The 24,335-nt window shown below is 41.7% G+C and overlaps 7 protein-coding genes across 7 annotated transcripts; 3 read left to right on the top strand and 4 right to left on the bottom strand.

Annotated features, from left to right (window-relative positions):
* Positions 1-272: 272 nt before the first annotated feature.
* LOC143023393 (histone H4) lies at positions 273-17,806 on the bottom strand. Its single transcript, XM_076181914.1, has 2 exons — positions 17,476-17,806; positions 273-540 (listed from the first exon to the last, which is right to left on the bottom strand). The coding sequence occupies exon 1, from the start codon at positions 17,804-17,806 to the stop codon at positions 17,495-17,497; it is 312 nt and encodes a 103-aa protein (XP_076038029.1). The 3' UTR covers positions 273-540; positions 17,476-17,494.
* Positions 552-865, bottom strand: LOC143023394 (histone H4). The gene has a single exon (XM_076181915.1). It carries the CDS (start codon positions 863-865, stop codon positions 554-556), a length of 312 nt encoding a protein of 103 aa, XP_076038030.1. The 3' UTR covers positions 552-553.
* On the top strand, positions 1,298-2,604 carry LOC143023390 (histone H3). Its single transcript, XM_076181912.1, has one exon. It carries the CDS (start codon positions 1,312-1,314, stop codon positions 1,720-1,722), a length of 411 nt encoding a protein of 136 aa, XP_076038027.1. The 5' UTR covers positions 1,298-1,311; the 3' UTR covers positions 1,723-2,604.
* On the bottom strand, positions 5,884-6,674 carry LOC143023463 (histone H2A). Its single transcript, XM_076181985.1, has one exon. It carries the CDS (start codon positions 6,561-6,563, stop codon positions 6,192-6,194), a length of 372 nt encoding a protein of 123 aa, XP_076038100.1. The 5' UTR covers positions 6,564-6,674; the 3' UTR covers positions 5,884-6,191.
* Positions 6,686-7,276, top strand: LOC143023462 (histone H2B). The gene has a single exon (XM_076181984.1). It carries the CDS (start codon positions 6,841-6,843, stop codon positions 7,210-7,212), a length of 372 nt encoding a protein of 123 aa, XP_076038099.1. The 5' UTR covers positions 6,686-6,840; the 3' UTR covers positions 7,213-7,276.
* Positions 17,807-18,238: 432 nt separating the features above from the next.
* On the top strand, positions 18,239-18,993 carry LOC143023392 (histone H3). Its single transcript, XM_076181913.1, has one exon. The coding sequence runs from the start codon at positions 18,253-18,255 to the stop codon at positions 18,661-18,663; it is 411 nt and encodes a 136-aa protein (XP_076038028.1). The 5' UTR covers positions 18,239-18,252; the 3' UTR covers positions 18,664-18,993.
* Positions 18,994-23,209: 4,216 nt separating this feature from the next.
* On the bottom strand, positions 23,210-23,941 carry LOC143023431 (histone H2A). The gene has a single exon (XM_076181952.1). It carries the CDS (start codon positions 23,888-23,890, stop codon positions 23,519-23,521), a length of 372 nt encoding a protein of 123 aa, XP_076038067.1. The 5' UTR covers positions 23,891-23,941; the 3' UTR covers positions 23,210-23,518.
* Between the last annotated feature and the right edge of the window lie 394 nt (positions 23,942-24,335).

The raw sequence follows: 24,335 nt of genomic DNA, 5'->3' as shown, positions 1-24,335 counted from the left end.
TAACTGAACTGGACTAGCGCACAACTGTCAGCAGAGAAATACTAGTCAGTGAAACGCGCTCCATCCAAATTGTACTACTACTACTACTACCACTCTCTCCTTTCTTCATTCAGGTTGGTGGAAATGTTGTGTTGTTGCACCACCGCCACTACACAATTGGTGATTGATTGGCTTGTACAGTTGTGGGATTGTTTGTGAGCGGTGAACTAAGAAGACAGCGCAAGGAGTAAGATGGTAACTTAACTAAATGGGAGGGAGAAGGAGCTCGTTACTAGAGGCGTAGGATCTTTTTTCTTTCCTTCGCTCTGGTTGTGATGGTCCATGAAATATGCACGTAACTGAAATGGTTGGTTCATTGTGAACCATGAACTGCATAGTAGTAAATGTGAGGCAATTATATCGTCTATCTATCTCTTTTGTAAAGTTATGTGGCTCCTAAAGGAGCCGTTCGTTGGTGGGAGATAATAAGAGGAGGCCGAGGACGAGGAGAAGAGAAGCACGCGCGTGCACGCGTTTCCCCATGTCTGCCTGCCTGCCTGCCTGCCGGCTTAATTTAACCTCCGAAACCGTAGAGGGTTCTGCCCTGGCGTTTGAGGGCGTAGACGACATCCATAGCAGTGACCGTCTTCCTCTTGGCGTGTTCCGTGTAGGTGACAGCGTCGCGGATAACGTTCTCGAGGAAGACCTTGAGAACTCCACGTGTCTCTTCGTAGATGAGTCCAGAGATACGCTTGACTCCTCCACGTCGTGCCAGACGGCGGATGGCAGGCTTGGTGATACCCTGGATGTTATCACGGAGAACCTTGCGGTGGCGCTTGGCGCCTCCCTTTCCAAGTCCCTTTCCTCCTTTGCCACGACCGGTCATGATGAAGCTTGTGTTGAATCTGTCCAGAAGGCACGAGGCGCTCGCGTCTCTACGGCTCGGTCACTCGGCGTTTTCTCTCGTTGCCGTCGGGCGGCGGGTCCCGTGCGTACCCGAAAGTAGCCATCGCATGGGTCGAGACCTCGTGGGCGCCTTGAGTCGTGCCATGACCGGCATGTGACACCTACATGACATGGCCAACGGTGCTGACCAAGGGGTCCACTGGTAATGGCTGGTGTAAGTGGTCGACTTGTAGGTGATTTTGTCCACTTTAAGGTAAAGGCAGCACTCGGGACGTGAACATTTTAGCGGCTCAGACGTCTCTACGGCCCTCGCGCCTCTCAGCCAATGAGAGCGCCTGCTACGAGACGACCGAGGTGTGGTGGCGGGCAGAGTTGGGCTAGTGCCGACATTACTTACTGTACTGCAGCACCAAAGCAAAGCAAGCCATGGCGCGCACGAAGCAGACCGCTCGCAAGTCGACAGGAGGCAAGGCCCCTCGCAAGCAGCTAGCCACCAAGGCCGCCCGCAAGTCGGCTCCTGCCACAGGAGGCGTCAAGAAGCCCCATCGTTACCGCCCTGGTACCGTGGCTCTCCGTGAGATCCGTCGCTACCAGAAGAGCACCGAGCTCCTGATCAGGAAGCTGCCCTTCCAGCGCCTGGTGCGTGAAATTGCCCAGGACTTCAAGACAGACCTGCGCTTCCAGTCCTCTGCCGTGATGGCTCTGCAGGAAGCCTCAGAGGCTTACCTGGTCGGTCTGTTCGAGGACACCAACCTGTGCGCTATCCATGCTAAGCGTGTTACCATCATGCCCAAGGACATCCAGCTGGCTCGCAGGATCCGTGGCGAGCGTGCTTAGATCATGAGCACGTACGCAGCGGGGGTCGTCGGCAGCAGCAGAAGAGCACAGGGAAAGGAAAGGAAAGGAAAGGGAAAGAGAGGAAGGCAGGCAGGCAGGCAACACGCCACACACCCTCCCTCCACCCAACCCAATCCAAACCACCCTTACCTGCCTTCATTCTCATGCCGACCGACCAACTAACTCACTAGGCCCTCTTTAGGGCCAAATTTTGATTACAAAAGAGAGCACGGTGATTCTTATTAGGGATGCGCCGGCCTTGCCTAAAAATAAGTTCTAGACTAGTTACGATTTTTTTTTTTTTTTTTTTTTTTTTTTTTTTTTTTTTTGTGTGTGTGTGTGTGTGTCTCCGTGGTGTGGTGGCGGGCGTGTTTTTTTTTTTTTTTTTTTTTTTTTTTGTGTGTGTGTGTGTCTCTGAGTTCCCTACACTAGTTAAGACTTTCTCTCTCACTCTATATGTCAATTACCTAGGATATGCCTTGAACGAACTAGTTAAAGCGTTTTTGTTGATATGCATGTACGTACACACATATATCCATGATTCGTAAGGAGAGCTCGCTGATTCTTATTAGGGAAGAAACGACCTTGCTTAGGATATATCTTAGACTAGTTATTTTTACCCTGAGTTACCTAGACTAGTTAAGACTTTCTCTCTGAACTGCATAGGATATATGTTAGGCTAGTTAACACTTTTGTCTGTTTGTATCTCTCCCTCTGCGGCGAAATCCTTGTACGAGTGATATCGTGTGGCACTCGTTGATGTAGATAGATAAACATGTGTAGCTATGGATAGATTTTATGTGTATATAAGCATGCATAGTAAAATATACACCCAAGGTATGCGTGTATGCATATATCTATGTGTGTGCGTGCAAGTACGTACACATGTATGTGTATACTCGTATGGACGTACACATGTATACTCGTATGCACGTACACATGTATGTGTATGCACGTACACATGTATGTGTATACTCGTATGCACGTACACATGCATGTGTATACTCGTATGCACGTACACATGTATGTGTATACTCGTATGCACGTACACATGTATGTGTATGCACGTACACATGTATGTGTATGCACGTACACATGTATGTGTATGCACGTACACATGTATGTGTATACTCGTATGCACGTACACATGTATGTGTATGCACGTACACATGTATGTGTATGCACGTACACATGTATGTGTATGCACGTACACATGTATGTGTATGCACGTACACATGTATGTGTATGCACGTACACATGTATGTGTATGCACGTGCACATGTATGTGTATGCACGTACACATGTATGTGTATACTCGTATGCACATACACGTGTATGTGCGGACACATGTTGATGTAGATAGATATACATGTGTAGTTGTAGATATGTTTAATGCGTGCATGTGTAGCTGTAGATAGAGTTAATGCGTATATAAGCGTGCATAGTAAAATATACACCCAATTTATGTGAGTATGCATATATCTATGTGTATGTACACATGTATGTACCTGAGCGTACACGTGGGTAATATATATGTCTGTGTGTGTGTATTCATATAGATATGTGTGTGTTTCCACATATCCATTGTTGTTGGCAACACGCCAGAACTGCTGTAGTCCCCCCTAAGTAAAATTCTTTCATTGTGCATAATATTGTTAATCTGCATTAATATATATATACCAATTCCCATCATTAACGTATATTGTAAACATTACATCTGATACGAGCATCACTATTATATTACTAAATGGATTTGTATATAGTTATATTTGGATACGCTTTACAGAGCGTGGTGTGGTGGCGGGCAGTTTATTTTTTTTTTTTTTTTTACTCGTATGCACGTACACATGTATGCACGCACGCATGTACGTACACATGTATGTGCGTACGCATTACGTACACATGTATGTGCGCACGCATGTACGTACACATGTATGTGCGCACGCAGGTACGTACACATGTATGTGCGCATTCATGTTGATGTAGATAGATATACATGTGTAGCTGTAGATAGATATAAGGGGGCCCCGGACACCCATACTCTTGTGCGGTACGACCGAATCAGTTTTTCAGACAAACAAAATTTATTACTCATTTCCTTTTCTGATTACCTATAAATACATGTAGTATCACTTCCTTGCACTTAAAAATACCATATTATCTAATAGTCAATGGGCAAAATGTTCAGTAACTTCAAAAACTAATATCGTGGAAAAGGTCTTACCAATTTTTTTTTGCTTAAGGTCCATTTGAAGAGTGGCCCTATCTGAACTTTTTTTTTTTTTTTTTTTTTGTAGATTTTTTATTTATTTACCTCGTACGAGAATAGCAATGATTTTTTTTTTTTTTTTTTGTACATATTGTTAAAAAGATTAAATTTCTGAGGAAAAATAATAGCTAGAAAAATACTGCCAAAGAAATTGCTTTATTTTGACTTCCAGATATTTACGTCTTACAATTCTCTACAAATGAAAAAAAGTGAAAATTGGTATATAAAAGAGCGACTTATAATTTTTATGAATGGAAAGAAAACAAACTTTTCAGTAGCGCCCTTTAAATGCCGCACGGACATTTAAAGACATTAAATTATATTTTCCTTTATTTTATTCTATTACCAAGTTAAAGTTACTATTTCTCTTCACCCCTCCCACAGTTATTGTTGGTAGAATAATGAATATTGGTTATTGCTAGAATAAATGAAAGATTTATTTGACGTGCAGGAGTGAGATGCTTGCCAGGTGTCGCCAATAATTCATTTATTCTATTTTATATATAAGAACAGAAACGGAATTGAGATGTAATTTTTGGTCGAAGTGCTACCACTATTATAGAGAATCTTTTGAAATGCTTATCTGTTGGAAGAATAAAAAAAAAAAAAATATATATATATATATATATATATATATATATATATATATATATATACAGTATATACGATCGCGTGCATGAATAGCATGAGAAAATGATATTCTCCTGTTTACGCACTTCGACTGTTACTAAAGTCTCTCCTTTTAGCATCGTGCTGTGGGTTTAGTCAAATTGCCAGATACCTCCATATCAAGCTGCCAGATACCTCCATACACAAGCTGCCAGATGCCTCCATACACAAGCTGCCAGATATCTCCATAGATATGAATTGCAGTAAAAAAAAAAAAAAAAAAAATGGCTATCGAAATTTTGACTCATTTCAAAAGTTTTTCATGCAATGGGGTTGCCAGAGGTCTCCAAAAATTGATCTATTTTATTTTATATATAAGAAAAGAAAGGGAACTGAGCTCTAATATTTTGTTTGAGTGTTACCACCATCATGGAGAACCTTTTGAAATGTTTACCTAAAATTCGTTCATTTTCCAGAATTTTTCGAGTTTTCGCGGCCGGGGCTCCCTTAATGCGTATATAAGCGTGCATAGTAAAATATACACCCAATTTATGTGAGTATGCATATATCTATGTGTATGTACACATGTATGTACCTAAGCGTACACGCGCGTGTGTGTGTGTGTGTGTATCCACGTATGCATTGTTGTTCGCAACACGCCAGAACTGCTGTAGTCCCCCCTAAGTGAAATTCTTTGATTGTGCATAATATTGTTAATCTGCATTAATATATATATACCAATTCCCACCATTAACGTATATTGTAAACATTACATCTGATACGAGCATCACTATTATATTACTAAATGGATTTGTATATAGTTATATTTGCATACGCTTTACAGAGCATTTGTATATTGGTCGAGTATTATTGATGTGATGGCTGACGGCCGATTTAAAAAATGAGTCCTAAAACAGTATGGAAGTTTAAATAATTCCTTCCTACAATTGGGACGATAATCTATTATCATGATGTGGAAACGAACCGCATCAGACGTACACACGTAAGAATGTGTGTGTGTGTGTGTGTGTGTGTGTGTGTGTGTGTGTGTGTGTGTGTGTGTGTGCGTGCGTGTGTGTGTGTGTGTGTGTGTGTGTGTGTGTGTGTGTGTGTGTGTGTGTGTGTGTATGTGTGCGTGTGTGTGTGTGTGCGGGCGGGTGTGTGTGTGTGTGTGCGGGCGGGTGTGTGTGTGTGTGTGTGTGTGTGTGTGTGTGTGTGTGTGTGTGTGTGTGTGTGTGTGTGTGTGTGTGTGTGTGTGTGTGTGTGTGTGTGTGCGTGCGTAATGATGCATACGTGTTTGTACAGGAACAACGTGCGATGGTGCGAGAATGTATCTATGTTGGCAGGTATGCTTGCATCTGTACAGGCGCATGGTTACATTGATTCAAGTGAGCTAATGCATGCTACATACGAGGAAACCTAATGGCAAGACGCGATGCGATTGACAAGGAAGAAGAGGATGAAAAATAAGAAATAAAAGAATGGACAGTCAGTAAGAACCAAATTATCTCTCTTGTAAAGGACTGTGGCTCCAAGAGGAGCCGGTTATTAGAAGACACGAAGAAGAAGTTTAAAGATGTCGCTTGGGCCTTTACTTCTTCTCTGTCTTCTTGGGCAGGAGAACTGCCTGGATGTTAGGCAGGACACCACCCTGGGCAATGGTAACGCCAGAGAGGAGCTTGTTGAGTTCCTCGTCGTTGCGGATGGCAAGCTGGAGATGGCGAGGGATGATACGGGTCTTCTTGTTGTCGCGGGCAGCATTGCCGGCCAACTCGAGGACCTCGGCAGCCAAGTATTCCATGACTGCTGCCAGATAGACAGGGGCACCAGCACCAACGCGCTCGGCGTAGTTGCCCTTGCGGAGGAGTCTGTGAATCCTACCGACGGGGAACTGAAGACCAGCCCTGCTTGAGCGAGACTTTGACTTTCCCTTAACCTTTCCGCCTTTGCCACGGCCAGACATGATGAGTTGTGTTGTGAGCGAGGGTAACCGACCGTCCTACACGGTGAGCAAGTTGTTGAGGATATAAGCGTCGCTGGGGAAAAGCTTGATATATATAGGATCAGGTAGCGGCTCAGAGCGGTTGGCGGAGGGAGGCTATTGACCATTCAGAACGCAGGGATTGGGTTCTTGTTCGCCTGCGACCGCTCTTGCCAACTACTGCTGCCCACTATGTCTGATTTATAAGCAAATTTTCAACGCGTTCCGGCACTACACTGACATTTGCCATAGAAGCAACATGCCGCCCAAGACGTCCGGAAAGGCCGCCAAGAAGGCCGGTAAGGCCCAGAAGTCCATCTCCAAGGGAGACAAGAAGAAGAAGCGAAGGAGGAAGGAGTCCTACAGCATCTACATCTACAAGGTGCTGAAGCAAGTTCACCCTGACACCGGGATCTCCTCCAAAGCTATGTCGATTATGAATTCGTTCGTGAACGACATTTTCGAGCGCATTGCTGCCGAGGCTTCCCGCCTTGCCCACTACAACAAGCGCTCGACAATCACTAGCAGGGAGATTCAGACTGCTGTCAGGCTTCTACTCCCTGGTGAACTGGCCAAGCACGCCGTGTCTGAGGGCACCAAGGCCGTCACCAAGTACACCTCCTCCAAGTAAACTTTTTCTTCTTCCTTGAAGTTGTTACACTTGGTTGGGCAACCCGGCTCCTTTTGGAGCCACATGTCATTCAGAAAGAGAGAGAGATGTATCTAATACAAATGTCAATTCTATCCATTGATCCTGATATTACTACTACTATTCTTGTCTGCTGTGCTCGTGGAGTCCCATATGTACCTTTGCAGATTTGATCAAGCTGCAGTTACGTCTACCTTCTTTGTGATTCGTCTGCCATGAAAGCTGTGTTCTGTAGTATGTTTTGAAAGCAGTGTGTTCTGCGTAGAACTAGTTTGAAATGGGGCATTGCTTATACACACCTTGACAGCAGGAGATCCATTCCTTCTATTATGCATTTTCTCTCTTGTTTGAATATGAATTGACTTGTACTGTGTTTTATCTGTTCTTATCAGGGAAGGGTGAGGAGGAAATGCCCTGCACCATGAACTAACTAACCAACTGCACTCTGAACATGACATGAGGAAATAGAAAGGAAAAATCCATATATGTATAGAAGACTTGTGGAATGAGGGTTTTGGGTACAGTGGCAGAAAGTACAAGGGAAGTGGTGACAGGTACACTAATGAGGCCAATGCAAATAGGAAACGTATGACTTGACAAGGCTGTAGTATATGAAGAAGAAATAACAGAAGTGACCGTAGGTTCTAGAGAGAGTATTGTGTCACTTGGAGAAGTGTGGCATGATTAAAAGACCCACAACTGGGAAAAGGAGAGAGAATATAATGCCAAGTGGCTGTGAGATTGATGTTGAAAATGATAGCAAGTCAAGGAAAAAAAAAAAAAAAAATCTCCTACTTTATTCACAAGTGTGTTTGAGTGCGGGGACTAACCTTAACTGATGGTGTGTGCATTCTATTTTTTTTTTTTTTTTTTTTTTTGGCGGCTGGCTGTCGTTAATAACAAGCTGTTTGTGCATTAATTTTGTCATGCTCGTTCTGCCTCCATCTTGTTTTATATATATATAGGGGATAGCATAGCTATCGTGGGTAAGCTGCGTTGTGTGTAGACGTATGCACTCTGTAAGAGATAAGAAAGACGAAGAGTAACTGGTGAACGATGCTGTGTGTCTCAAGGAAGGGAAATGGAATGGGTGCATGTTATTTGGCGCTAGACATTAGTTAGTTATGAGAAATATGGTCAAGTAACATTTTGTGAGGAACTTGAACGGGCACTTTTCTTTGGCATCAGAAATGCCCACGCACACACACACACACACACACATAGAAATTGTTCAACAACAAATGCCGGAGAAAAGTAGTAACACATGTGTAAATGACAGGTAACACCACAGTCGGAAAAGACAAAAAAAAAAAATAGGAGCCGAATACTCGAGCCTATGTACTTGGACTGCTAACTGCAATCAACCCTCTTCGGTAGTAGAAGTGGGAGGTGGATGCTATATTTAAAAAGGGGCCTGTTACAAAGGAAGAGGGACTAGGGAAGGAGTAAATGAATAACACTACCCCCCAATCTGTTGTGACGTGAAGCCGGGTCGGGGGGATACCTGTTAACCATTTTGATATTTTGAGAATGGATATTGTGTTTCTAAAATACCCGATTTGAGTAAAGCTCAGTTGATAGGACTACGTCAGGAGCTTCAGCTCACAGACTGGGAGGCCAAATTAAGCGAAAGACCTGTAGATCAGATGTGGGAAATGTTTGAAAATACGCTGACTAAGATGATTCATACTTACATTCCTTTTAATTAAGGACAGACGTCCCCCATATCAGGCTCGCCCAAAGTGGCTCGACAAAGAAAGTGAACAAAAGTATTGCTAAAAAGAGACAGGCTTATAAGAAATATAAGTGTTCGGGTGCATGCAATGACTATGAAAGTTATGTATCAATACAGAGAGATTTAAAAAAGAGAAAACGACAATACGAAATGAATATTGCTGATAAATCCAAAGAGAATCCCAAGGAATTGTATAGTTACTTTAGAGATAAAAAGGTTGCTAGAAATCACATTGGTACACTATTATCTGCTGACGGTCAACTTGAGCATTGAAATGAAGGAATGTGTAATACTTTAAACAATTATTTTAGCTCGGTATTCGTAAACGAAGCACCTCCATAAGTGAAACCTAGGGTAAACTTACTGGCTACGGTAAGTATAACAAAAGAAAAAATTAAAAGGTGTATAGAGAAACTCAAAGTAAAAAAAAACAATGGGCTGGCGGTTGGCATCCAAGAATCTTAAATGAAATGAAAAATGAGATTGTTGTTGCAATAGAAATGATTTTCAAATATTTTCCATCCTATCCGGAGAATGGAAGCTAGCTAGCTAACGTTACTCCCATATTGAAAGAAGGTGACAAAAAGAAACCAAATAACTATAGGCCTATAAGTTTGACTTGAATAGTAGGAAGAATAATGGAAACTATCATCAGAGATGCTATCGAACATCATTTAGAAAGTAACCGTTTTATAAATGATAGCCAGCATGATTTGAGACGGAAGCGTTCTTGCGTAGCTAACTTACTGGAATTGTACAACACAGTTATCTGGAATTAGTACAAAAGAAACAATATATATATAGACTTAATATATGTAGACTTTGGAAAAGCTTTTGATACCGTCCCCCACGAGAGACTACTTACTAAATTAGCTTCACACGGAATAAGTGGTATCCTATTGAGTTGGACTAGTAATTGGCTGAATGATGGAAAAGAGAGAGTTGTTTTAAATTGAAAAGGTTCTAGATGGAAAAATGTTACAAGTGGAGTTCCTCAGGGTTGTTCCGTTCTCGGGCCACTTCTATTCATCTATATACTTATAAAATTCTGATCATGTTTTTGTCATCTTGCTTGCTTGCTTGCTTGCTTGCTTGCTTGCTTGCTTGCTTGCTTGCTTGAAACCGTCACCCAGCCAATCAGAAGAAGAGATATGACGTCACGACTGAGGACCAGCCAAGCAGCAGAAGAGGTGATATGACGTCACGACTGAGGACCAGCCAAGCAGCAGCAGCAGCAGCAGAAGAGATATGTCGTCACGACTGAGGACCAGCCAATCAGAAGAGGAGATATGACGAGGCGAGTTTGTCCAAAACAATTTGTCTAAAGTACAATTTGTGTAAATCAATTTGTCTAAAGTACAATTCATCTGTAAACAATTTGTCTAAATTACAATTCATCTATAAACAATTTGTCTAAAATACAGTTTGTGTAAGGAAAAGAGACTGAGAAATTGGTAGATCTAATTTATAATGTATTAATAAAGTACACATTGGTTTTCATTCAAAATTTATTGACAATAAAACTTTATTAAGACAAAAATTAGATTTATCAACACAATTACAGCTTTATTCAAATATACCATCTACTAAAAAGAGTTCTTTTATAGTTAAAAAGAAAGGTTGTGGCCAGCCCCCCGGATGTAATCAATACTATTATTTGGATCGAAGTGTCTATGTAACTTTATTAAGACATTCTTGATTTATCAACACAATTACAGCTTTATCAAAATATACTATCTACTAAAAAGACTTCTTTCATAGTTAGAAAGAAAGGTTGTGGGCAATCCCCTGGACGTAATCAATAATATTATTTGGATCGAAAGCCTGAACAAGCCTTTTTATGCGTTTTGCAGTGCCTAGGTAACGTTTCCTTGTGGGTTCTGGCTCTACCCCACCAACATAGTGTTCAATCTGAACCTCGTTGAAACTTTGTTCTTTCTGCAAGTATTTGATAAATCTCCATATATTGGGGTGATGCGCACCTGCTTGCGTTTGAAATGTACGATGCCATCCTTGGACGGAATTGTTAGTTTTAGGTCAATCATCAAGCACCCTAGAATACATATTCCACGTATCATGTCGAAAGAGAGAGAGGTGGACGTCGACTATTCCGTCTGTTAGGCCTTGCAATCCATGTGTCTTGAAAATAATCAACGACCTCTTGTGCTTCATGCGGGAATGTGTTGTTGTCACACAATAACTCAAACGCATCTGTCACTGTGGCTATTGGCACAAATGCTAATGCTGGTAGCATCCGCATCCGTAAAGCAAAACTGGTATCTGTTTCATATTTTTGTTTTAATCCATGATTTTGAATTACTCGTAAAACACATTTGCTAAAGTGGGAGAAGCAGCCATTTTGCACTGTTTTTTTTTTTTTTTTTTTTTTTGGGGGGGGGGGGGGGAATTCTTTCAAAAACGCTTTCATCATTGCTCTCTCGAAATCGATTGTTATCGATAATGGTGCACATAAAGGTTCAATGTTCCTTATCTGTTGTAAAAAGGTTATGTATGTTTCTTGTGTTTTGTCCGGTAATAATCCAAACACAAGGGGCAGCGAATGTTTCTCTCTTAATCCATGTAGGGTATATAGCTGGTGAAACAGGAGAGGGACAGTTTTAAATGTGCCATCGGCATACCAATGACTGCTTTGTGATAAAGATTGCAAATGACGACGTGTTGCAAATATGATTATACGCTTTTCAACTGGTCCCGAGTCATAAATCAGAAATTGATCACCTTTAAAAGCTATGGGAACTCGGGTAAGTGGGAGGGGGGGGGGTGTGGTGTGGTGGTGGAAATACACGGGTCAGGTAATGTAAACGATTCAGATTTGAGTAAAGAAAGAAGTGTCTAAAATTGGGAAAATCTTATTGTTTGTTGTCCATTTTTTTTTTTTTTTTTTTTCCCAGAGAAACTGTATTTTTGACCAATTGTTTTAGACTTTTTTTTTTTTTTTTTTCTTTTAGAGAAATTGTACGTTAGCCAAATTGTTTTAGACAAACTCGCCTGATACCATGATGCGTAGTGTTCCAAGCAACGACGACATGGCGTCACAATCTTCTGTATTTCACTTCTTATAACTAATCAAGTCAGTCACTGCCTTCGTCTACTGAATAGGGGTAAGAGCTCTAAATTGTACTCAATTTGATATAGAAACTTATTTTCTGTGATTTATACTATACGGTGATAGTGACATAGTATATCTATCATAAAGATTATGTTGATAAACGTTGCTACTCGCTACTCCCTCCCTGAACGATAATGATCATGAGTGGGAGTGGGGTGACGAGACGTGACATAACAGAAGCATAATTAAGGAGGCTCTATTTAATTTCTTGAGAACGCCTGTATCCAGTTTACTTTGCTTCGAGAGAGCACGAGGACCGCACAAAACTGGTAAGTCTTAAGCTAATAATAACCTGCTTTAAAAAGATCGTGATATGACATGTTAACAATGGGCTGAAGCTACACTTCCAGAGCAGAATGAATGCATATTTTGGTAGACAGAAAGAAAGATGCATTATGGTACAGCATAGACAATTATATGCTGGGCTGAGTAGAGGTAAACAAATTGAAAATATTAAAGTGGTTTTAAATCATTCAAATTGTACAAAGAATGTTGTAAATATAAGAGCGTTGTCTTAATAAAGATTTTATTGACCATCTTATTAAGAAGGTATCATTTAGAATTTTATTCGACCCAACGGGTCACGGGTTGTCTAGTAGTATATATAAATGATATAGACCACGGACTAAAATGTATTGTTTCCAAATTTGCTGATGATACAAAACTGTACGGGACGGGAAATGGTCACTTAAACAAATTAGACATTCAAGAAGATTTAGATAGATTACAGCAATGGTCCGAAAAGAAATAGAACACAAGTAAATGGAAGGTAATGCACATAGGTGAAAATAACAGTAAGTACGGTTACGAGTTATTTGGAAATTCGTTAACAAAAGTGAATAGTGAGAAAGGTCTCGGCGTAATTATCAGTAAGGACCTCAAATCACCCAAGCAGTGTATTTCAGGCTCTGAGATAGCAAATAAGATTGTAAGACTGATTGCGCGATATTTTGACTTCAAAAGTTCATCACCCATTAACAATCATTAGTTCGTCCACATTTGGAATATGCTTTTTCCGTATGTCATGAAAGACATTGATAGACTGGAAGAAAGTACAAGGGCGAACCACAAAACCGATTCCTAAAAAAGCGTCGACTTGAAACCGGTCTTTAAGATTCTAAAGGGAACTGGCAAAATTTCCACACTGAATGAGAGTCAGACAAGAAACAATGGTCTCTAACTGTCCGGAAATAGATTTAATTTGGAAGTGGGTAGAAACAACTTGGACAACCGTGTAGTTAATGAATGGAATAAACTTCCCGCAGAGGCAGTGCAATGTAGTTCAGTTGGAAGTTTTAAGAACCATTTAGATGAACACCTAAGGAAGATGCTGTAATGATTATCACTTATTTGATATGTTTTGTTATCATTTGTCTGTTTGATTCTAGATTCTCATTTATATGTCAATATGTTTGATTCTCATTTATATGTCAATATGTTTGATTCTCATTTATATGTGGATAGGAGGTAAGGGAACACGGGCTGAGGGAAATATTTTTATTCCTGACTAGTTTCGCCTGAAAGGCTTCTTCAGAGGAAACTAGTAAGGAATAAAAATATTTCCCTCAGCCCGTGTTCCCTTACCTCCTATCCACATTCGTCACAATGTATACACATTTCTCATTTATATGTCAATATGTTTGATTCTCAGTTATATGTCAATTTATTACAATTTACCTGTTTGTTTATTACCTAACTATACCTATGCATTTTTTTTTATTTACATTATCATATATATATTTTTAGCCATTTATTATTGATTTTTTTTTTGTTTTTTTCGCACCCGACCTAGATATGGAGCAAAAGGTCTCGTGTCGGCGTGCTCCGCCTTTGTAATCCTTTGACAAGGTAGTTTGTTGAAGAAGTTCTCAATAAGCTTTGGTAGCAGTCGTTTACAATTAGGATCCTTGCGATTTGATTTGATAGGAATGCAGGAACTACATGCAGACAAAGCAGTTTTTTTTTTTTTTTTTCCAACCTTCGCTATGGCTCTTTCTGCGTTTACTTGGCGTTCAAGAAACCTGATCCTAGCTTCAGATAGCTTTGGAAACATGAAAGGGTTCTTGCCCTCGAAAATGTAAGGCCTAAGGCCTTGGCAAAGTGTTTTACTCCTCCTAGTTTAATTATGAAGTGGGTGTATTAAGACTTTGTTGGAATGTACTCGAGGCTGTGTGAGAATATTTATCATTCCTAGCTGCAGTACCACTCGTGGGTGTCCGGCCGGCCAATGAACTCTCTTGTAATGGTCATCTTTAGCTGAGTTGTCCCATAAGGAAAGGAAAGATGAATATTTTGTGTATCCTCGTCGCAAGCTAAGCAGGCATCTTGCAATGACCAGAAAGTTGGCACTTGAATTGAGCCTGCCTCATTTATTGTGTCAAGAAGTTGTTTGACATTATCCTATTTCCTCCCTTTCTTTCTTGCGTACGGAGTGTGGAAGAGGAGAGGCAAAGACGGATATTTATTTCCATTGGGTAGCAAGACTGCTTTGTGACTTGGTGTTGAGCTATCTATGAAGATTGGCCGTTTTGCAGGATCACGCTTGAGTCCAAGCGCAGTAAAGAAAGGAATGAGACATTTACAGTATGGCAGATCATTACTAATAATCTAGTACATTTTAGAATATGGATGCCATTTCCGTAAGACAGGAAGGTGTTATTGGCGGGTGTGTTGATGCCATACCGTACTGCCCGCAAATGTTGCACAAGAAATGGCTGATGTGGTGACAGAGCAATATCCGCGGTGTCTGTCTGTCAGTTACCGAGTACCCAACCCGGTTCTATAATTATATTTTTCATTTCATAAAGAATAAAGGTGAGTACTTGGTTGAAGGCGCTCTATTAGGTACAGTTGCATACAATGAAATGGAAACCTGACTCGCGAGGCATGGGCATAACATGAGCAAGTACCCAATGTAACAATGGTATCCAAGTCGGTTGCGAATGGAAATGAAGATGTCATTGTAGATATGGGGCAATTTGAAAAGAGAAAGGTTAAGGGGTGCTATGAGTAGGAAGTCAACATTTGGCCTCATCATTTTGATCTATTTGTCTTTAGACACAATGTGGTCGCCTTTGTAGTTGAGCGTAAGATGCAGCAATGGGTATTTTCTATTATTTTGATGATGGAATGCTAGATAGGTAGGTAGTATTGAAGTGGACTAGCGCACAAGTATCAGCAGGTACATACAAGTACTGTATTTGAAAGGCTCTCCATTAAGATTGTAATGGTGCTACTACTACCACCTTTTTACTTCTTCTTTAGCAAAGTCCATGCTCATGAAAGTGTGTACTTGCACCACCACACATTGGACGATTGATTGTGCAATCGTGGAAATGCGAGCGGTGAATTAAGTACACAGCATAATGACTAGCAGGCCAACAACTGAATCAGAGGGAGAGGGTGGGAGGGAGAAGGATGTCGTACTAGAGGTGTAGGCACTTTGCCTTGGCCCTCGTTGTGGTAGTTGGCCATGAAATATGCACGTAACTGAACTGGACTAGCAGCTAGCTTGATAAATTCTGGTCATTGAAACGCGCTCCATCAAAATTGTGATACTACTACTAGCACCACTTTCTTCTCTCTCTCTCTCTCTCTCCTTTCTTAACGTTCGTGGAAATGTGTTTTTGCACACAATTGGTGATTGATTGGGTTGTACAGTTATGGGATTGTGTTTTGTAGTTGGCCATGAAATATGCACGTAACTGAACCGGACTAGCAGCTAGCTAGCTAAATACTGGTCATTGAAAGTATGCATATATGTATGTGCATGTATATATGTGTTTGCGTGCAAGCGCGTACACATGTATGTGTATACTCGTATGTACGCATGCATCAAAATTGTGATACTACTACTACCACTTTCTTAACGTTCATGGAAATGTGTTCTTGCACCTCCGCCACTATACAATTGGCGATTGATTGGATTGTACAGTTGTGAGCCATGAAATATGCGCGTAACTGAACTGGGCTAGCAAAATACTGGTCATTGAAACGCGCTCCATCAAAATTGTGATACTACCACCACTTTCTTCTCTCTCTCTCTCCTTTCTTGACGCTCGTGGAAATGTGTTCTTTCGCCACCACTACACAGTTGATGATCGATTGGATTGCACAGGTATGGGATTGTGGGCGGTAGTTGGCCATGAAATATGCACGTAACTGAACTGGGCTAGCAGCTAGCTAAATACTGGTCATTGAAACGCGCTCCATCAAATTTGTGATACTACCACCACTTTCTTCTCTCTCTCCTTTCTTGACGCTCGTGGAAATGTGTTCTTTCACCACCACTACACAATTGGCGATCGATTGGATTGCACAGGTATGGGATTGTGAGCGGTAGTTGGCCATGAAAAGAAATATGCACGTAACTGAACTGGGCTAGCAGCTAGCTAAATACTGGTCATTGAAACGCGCTCCATCAAAATTGTGATACTACTACCACTTTCTTCTCCCTTCTTAATTAACGCTCGTGGAAATGTGTTCTTGCACCACCACCACTACTACACAATTAGCGATTGATTGGATGGTACAGCGGTAGTTGGCCATGAAATATGCACGTAACTGAACTAGCAGCTAAATAGTGGTCATTGAAACGCGCTCCACCAACCCCCTTTTTTCTTCCTTAACGAAATCCATGTTCGTGGAAGTGTGTTCTTGCACCACCACTACACAATTTGCGATTGGTTGGATTGGATTGTACAGTTATGGAATTGTGAGCCGTGAATTAAGAAGACAGCGTAATGACCAAGAGCCTAACTAACTAAATCGGAGGGAGAGGAGCACGTACTCTATAGAGGCGTAGGCACTTTGCCCTCGTTGTGATAGTTGGCCATGGAATATGCACGTAACTGAACTGGACTAGCGCACAACTGTCAGCAGAGAAATACTAGTCATTGAAACGCGCTCCATCCAAATTGTACTACTACTACTACCACTCTCTCCTTTCTTCATTCAGGTTGGTGGAAATGTTGTGTTGTTGCACCACCGCCACTACACAATTGGTGATTGATTGGCTTGTACAGTTGTGGGATTGTTTGTGAGCGGTGAACTAAGAAGACAGCGCAAGGAGTAAGATGGTAACTTAACTAAATGGGAGGGAGAAGGAGCTCGTTACTAGAGGCGTAGGATCTTTTTTCTTTCCTTCGCTCTGGTTGTGATGGTCCATGAAATATGCACGTAACTGAAATGGTTGGTTCATTGTGAACCATGAACTGCATAGTAGTAAATGTGAGGCAATTATATCGTCTATCTATCTCTTTTGTAAAGTTATGTGGCTCCTAAAGGAGCCGTTCGTTGGTGGGAGATAATAAGAGGAGGCCGAGGACGAGGAGAAGAGAAGCACGCGCGTGCACGCGTTTCCCCATGTCTGCCTGCCTGCCTGCCTGCCTGGGCTTAATTTAACCTCCGAAACCGTAGAGGGTTCTGCCCTGGCGTTTGAGGGCGTAGACGACATCCATAGCAGTGACCGTCTTCCTCTTGGCGTGTTCCGTGTAGGTGACAGCGTCGCGGATAACGTTCTCGAGGAAGACCTTGAGAACTCCACGTGTCTCTTCGTAGATGAGTCCAGAGATACGCTTGACTCCTCCACGTCGTGCCAGACGGCGGATGGCAGGCTTGGTGATACCCTGGATGTTATCACGGAGAACCTTGCGGTGGCGCTTGGCGCCTCCCTTTCCAAGTCCCTTTCCTCCTTTGCCACGACCGGTCATGATGAAGCTTGTGTTGAATCTGTCCAGAAGGCACGAGGCGCTCGCGTCTCTACGGCTCGGTCACTCGGCGTTTTCTCTCGTTGCCGTCGGGCGGCGGGTCCCGTGCGTACCCGAAAGTAGCCATCGCATGGGTCGAGACCTCGTGGGCGCCTTGAGTCGTGCCATGACCGGCATGTGACACCTACATGACATGGCCAACGGTGCTGACCAAGGGGTCCACTGGTAATGGCTGGTGTAAGTGGTCGACTTGTAGGTGATTTTGTCCACTTTAAGGTAAAGGCAGCACTCGGGACGTGAACATTTTAGCGGCTCAGACGTCTCTACGGCCCTCGCGCCTCTCAGCCAATGAGAGCGCCTGCTACGAGACGACCGAGGTGTGGTGGCGGGCAGAGTTGGGCTAGTGCCGACATTACTTACTGTACTGCAGCACCAAAGCAAAGCAAGCCATGGCGCGCACGAAGCAGACCGCTCGCAAGTCGACAGGAGGCAAGGCCCCTCGCAAGCAGCTAGCCACCAAGGCCGCCCGCAAGTCGGCTCCTGCCACAGGAGGCGTCAAGAAGCCCCATCGTTACCGCCCTGGTACCGTGGCTCTCCGTGAGATCCGTCGCTACCAGAAGAGCACCGAGCTCCTGATCAGGAAGCTGCCCTTCCAGCGCCTGGTGCGTGAAATTGCCCAGGACTTCAAGACAGACCTGCGCTTCCAGTCCTCTGCCGTGATGGCTCTGCAGGAAGCCTCAGAGGCTTACCTGGTCGGTCTGTTCGAGGACACCAACCTGTGCGCTATCCATGCTAAGCGTGTTACCATCATGCCCAAGGACATCCAGCTGGCTCGCAGGATCCGTGGCGAGCGTGCTTAGATCATGAGCACGTACGCAGCGGGGGTCGTCGGCAGCAGCAGAAGAGCACAGGGAAAGGAAAGGAAAGGAAAGGGAAAGAGAGGAAGGCAGGCAGGCAGGCAACACGCCACACACCCTCCCTCCACCCAACCCAATCCAAACCACCCTTACCTGCCTTCATTCTCATGCCGACCGACCAACTAACTCACTAGGCCCTCTTTAGGGCCAAATTTTGATTACAAAAGAGAGCACGGTGATTCTTATTAGGGATGCGCCGGCCTTGCCTAAAAATAAGTTCTAGACTAGTTACGATTTTTTTTTTTTTTTTTTTTTTTTTTTTTTTTTTTTTTTGTGTGTGTGTGTCTCCGAGGTGTGGTGGCGGGCGTGTTTTTTTTTTTTTTTTTTTTTTTTTTGTGTGTGTGTGTGTGTCTCTGAATTCCCTACACTAGTTAAGACTTTCTCTCTCACTCTATATGTCAATTACCTAGGATATGCCTTGAACGAACTAGTTAAAGCGTTTTTGTTGATATGCATGTACGTACACACATATATCCATGATTCGTAAGGAGAGCTCGCTGATTCTTATTAGGGAAGAAACGACCTTGCTTAGGATATATCTTAGACTAGTTATTTTTACCCTGAGTTACCTAGACTAGTTAAGACTTTCTCTCTGAACTGCATAGGATATATGTTAGGCTAGTTAACACTTTTGTCTGTTTGTATCTCTCCCTCTGCGGCGAAATCCTTGTACGAGTGATATCGTGTGGCACTCGTTGATGTAGATAGATAAACATGTGTAGCTATGGATAGATTTTATGTGTATATAAGCATGCATAGTAAAATATACACCCAAGGTATGCGTGTATGCATATATCTATGTGTGTGCGTGCAAGTACGTACACATGTATGTGTATACTCGTATGGACGTACACATGTATGTGTATACTCGTATGGACGTACACATGTATGTGTATACTCGTATGGGCGTACACCTGTATGTGTATACTCGTATGGACGTACACATGTATGTGTATACTCGTATGGACGTACACATGTATGTGTATACTCGTATGGACGTACACCTGTATGTGTATACTCGTATGGACGTACACCTGTATGTGTATACTCGTATGGACGTACACCTGTATGTGTATACTCGTATGGACGTACACATGTATGTGTATACTCGTATGGACGTACACATGTATGTGTATACTCGTATGGACGTACACATGTATGTGTATACTCGTATGCACGTACACATGTATGTGTATGCACGTACACATGTATGTGTATGCACGTACACATGTATGTGTATACTCGTATGCACGTACACATGCATGTGTATACTCGTATGCACGTACACATGTATGTGTATGCACGTACACATGTATGTGTATGCACGTACACATGCATGTGTATACTCGTATGCACGTACACATGTATGTGTATGCACGTACACATGTATGTGTATGCACGTACACATGTATGTGTATGCACGTACACATGTATGTGTATGCACGTACACATGTATGTGTATGCACGTACACATGTATGTGTATGCACGTACACATGTATGTGTATGCACGTACACATGTATGTGTATGCACGTACACATGTATGTGTATGCACGTACACATGTATGTGTATGCACGTGCACATGTATGTGTATGCACGTACACATGTATGTGTATGCACGTGCACATGTATGTGTATGCACGTACACATGTATGTGTATACTCGTATGCACATACACGTGTATGTGCGGACACATGTTGATGTAGATAGATATACATGTGTAGTTGTAGATATGTTTAATGCGTGCATGTGTAGCTGTAGATAGAGTTAATGCGTATATAAGCGTGCATAGTAAAATATACACCCAATTTATGTGAGTATGCATATATCTATGTGTATGTACCTGAGCGTACACGTGGGTAATATATATGTCTGTGTGTGTGTATTCATATAGATATGTGTGTGTTTCCACATATCCATTGTTGTTGGCAACACGCCAGAACTGCTGTAGTCCCCCCTAAGTAAAATTCTTTCATTGTGCATAATATTGTTAATCTGCATTAATATATATATACCAATTCCCATCATTAACGTATATTGTAAACATTACATCTGATACGAGCATCACTATTATATTACTAAATGGATTTGTATATAGTTATATTTGGATACGCTTTACAGAGCGTGGTGTGGTGGCGGGCAGTTTATTTTTTTTTTTACTCGTATGCACGTACACATGTATGCACGCACGCATGTACGTACACATGTATGTGCGTACGCATTACGTACACATGTATGTGCGCACGCATGTACGTACACATGTATGTGCGCACGCAGGTACGTACACATGTATGTGCGCATTCATGTTGATGTAGATAGATATACATGTGTAGCTGTAGATAGATATAAGGGGGCCCCGGACACCCATACTCTTGTGCGGTACGACCGAATCAGTTTTTCAGACAAACAAAATTTATTACTCATTTCCTTTTCTGATTACCTATAAATACATGTAGTATCACTTCCTTGCACTTAAAAATACCATATTATCTAATAGTTAATGGGCAAAATGTTCAGTAACTTCAAAAACTAATATCGTGGAAAAGGTCTTACCAAAATTTTTTTGCTTAAGGTCCATTTGAAGAGTGGCCCTATCTGAACTTTTTTTTTTTTTTTTTTTTTTTTGTAGATTTTTTTATTTATTTACCTCGTACGAGAATAGCAATGATTTTTTTTTCTTTTTTTTTTTTTTTGTACATATTGTTAAAAAGATTAAATTTCTGAGGAAAAATAATAGCTAGAAAAATACTGCCAAAGAAATTGCTTTATTTTGACTTCCAGATATTTACGTCTTACAATTCTCTACAAATGAAAAAAAAAAAAAAAGTGAAAATTGGTATATAAAAGAGCGACTTATAATTTGATGAATGGAAAGAAAACAAACTTTTCAGTAGCGCCCTTTAAATGCCGCACGGACATTTAAAGACATTAAATTATATTTTCCTTTATTTTATTCTATTACCAAGTTAAAGTTACTATTTCTCTTCACCCCTCCCACAGTTATTGTTGGTAGAATAATGAATATTGGTTATTGCTAGAATAAATGAAAGATTTATTTGACGTGCAGGAGTGAGATGCTTGCCAGGTGTCGCCAATAATTAATTTATTCTATTTTATATATAAGAACAGAAACGGAATTGAGATGTAATTTTTGGTCGAAGTGCTACCACTATTATAGAGAATCTTTTGAAATGCTTATCTGTTGGAAGAATAAATATATATATATATATATATATATATATATATATATATATACTGTATATATATATATATATATATACAGTATATACGATCGCGTGCATGAATAGCATGAGAAAATGATATTCTCCTGTTTACGCACTTCGACTGTTACTAAAGTCTCTCCTTTTAGCATCGTTCTGTGGGTTTAGTCAAATTGCCAGATACCTCCATATCAAGCTGCCAGATACCTCCATACACAAGCTGCCAGATATCTCCATAGATATGAATTGCAGTAAAAAAAAAATGGCTATCGATATTTTGACTCATTTCAAAAGTTTTTCATGCAATGGGGTTGCCAGAGGTCTCCAAAAATTTATCTATTTTATCTTATATATAAGAAAAGAAAGGGAACTGAGCTCTAATATTTTGTTTGAGTGTTACCACCATCATGGAGAACCTTTTGAAATGTTTACCTAAAATTCGTTCATTTTCCAGAATTTTTCGATTTTTCGCGGCCGGGGCTCCCTTAATGCGTATATAAGCGTGCATAGTAAAATATACACCCAATTTATGTGAGTATGCATATGTCTATGTGTATGTATACATGTATGTACCTAAGCGTACACGCGCGCGTGTGTGTGTGTATCCACGTATGCATTGTTGTTCGCAGCACGCCAGAACTGCTGTAGTCCCCCCTAAGTGAAATTCTTTGATTGTGCATAATATTGTTAATCTGCATTAATATATATATACCAATTCCCACCATTAACGTATATTGTAAACATTACATCTGATACGAGCATCACTATTATATTACTAAATGGATTTGTATATAGTTATATTTGCATACGCTTTACAGAGCATTTGTATATTGGTCGAGTATTATTGATGTGATGGCTGACGGCCGATTTAAAAAATGAGTCCTAAAACAGTATGGAAGTTTAAATGATTCCTTCCTACAATTGGGACGATAATCTATTATCATGATGTGGAAACGAACCGCATCAGACGTACACACGTAAGAGTGTGTGTGTGTGTGTGTGTGTGTGTGTGTGTGTGTGTGTGTGTGTGTGTGTGTGTGTGTGTGTGTGTGTGTGTGTGTGCGTGCGTGTGTGTGTGTGTGTGTGTGCGTGCGTGCGTGTGTGTGTATGTATGTGTGCGTGCGTGTGCGGGCGGGTGTGGGTGTGTGTGTGTGTGTGTGTGCGGGCGGGTGTGTGTGTGTGTGTGTGTGTGTGTGTGTGTGTGTGTGTGTGTGTGTGTGTGTGTGTGTGTGTGTGTGTGTGTGTGTGTGTGTGTGTGTGCGTGCGTAATGATGCATACGTGTTTGTACAGGAACAACGTGCGATGGTGCGAGAATGTATCTATGTTGGCAGGTATGCTTGCATCTGTACAGGCGCATGGTTACATTGATTCAAGTGAGCTAATGCATGCTACATACGAGGAAACCTAATGGCAAGACGCGATGCGATTGACAAGGAAGAAGAGGATGAAAAATAAGAAATAAAAGAATGGACAGTCAGTAAGAACCAAATTATCTCTCTTGTAAAGGACTGTGGCTCCAAGAGGAGCCGGTTATTAGAAGACACGAAGAAGAAGTTTAAAGATGTCGCTTGGGCCTTTACTTCTTCTCTGTCTTCTTGGGCAGGAGAACTGCCTGGATGTTAGGCAGGACACCACCCTGGGCAATGGTAACGCCAGAGAGGAGCTTGTTGAGTTCCTCGTCGTTGCGGATGGCAAGCTGGAGATGGCGAGGGATGATACGGGTCTTCTTGTTGTCGCGGGCAGCATTGCCGGCCAACTCGAGGACCTCGGCAGCCAAGTATTCCATGACTGCTGCCAGATAGACAGGGGCACCAGCACCAACGCGCTCGGCGTAGTTGCCCTTGCGGAGGAGTCTGTGAATCCTACCGACGGGGAACTGAAGACCAGCCCTGCTTGAGCGAGACTTTGACTTTCCCTTAACCTTTCCGCCTTTGCCACGGCCAGACATGATGAGTTGTGTTGTGAGCGAGGGTAACCGACCGTCCTACACGGTGAGCAAGTTGTTGAGGATTGTGAGGATGTTGTTGAGGATATGAGGTTGACCAGGGGGTGCGTACGCATTTTTTTTTTTTTTTTTTTTTTTTTTATTGTTATTATATGCATGTTTTAGTTTGCCTTTATATAGGTTATTGAATTTAAGGGGTATTGGTTGTTTGGGTATTAATGGTGCCCACTAGCAAGGGGAGGGTCGGAATTTACTCAGTATGTACATGCATATGTTTTGATAACAAGTGCGATTTTTTAAACCGGCTCCTCAGGGAGTTTGTGATGTTATTTATTAATTTTTTATTTATCTCTTTAGTTAGTTATTTGTTCTTTGGCGTTCTCCTTTTATATTTATTATTTGATGGTAATTTGATTTCAGTATATCGCACGTGTTATTTTTATTTTTT

This window comes from Oratosquilla oratoria, unplaced genomic scaffold (genome assembly GCF_046742065.1).
Source record: "Oratosquilla oratoria isolate Oo_2021 unplaced genomic scaffold, ASM4674206v1 SCAFFOLD47, whole genome shotgun sequence".
NCBI lineage: Eukaryota > Metazoa > Arthropoda > Malacostraca > Stomatopoda > Squillidae > Oratosquilla > Oratosquilla oratoria.
Note: the sequence above shows the minus strand (reverse complement) of the source record. Positions and strands in the feature narration are given on the sequence as shown.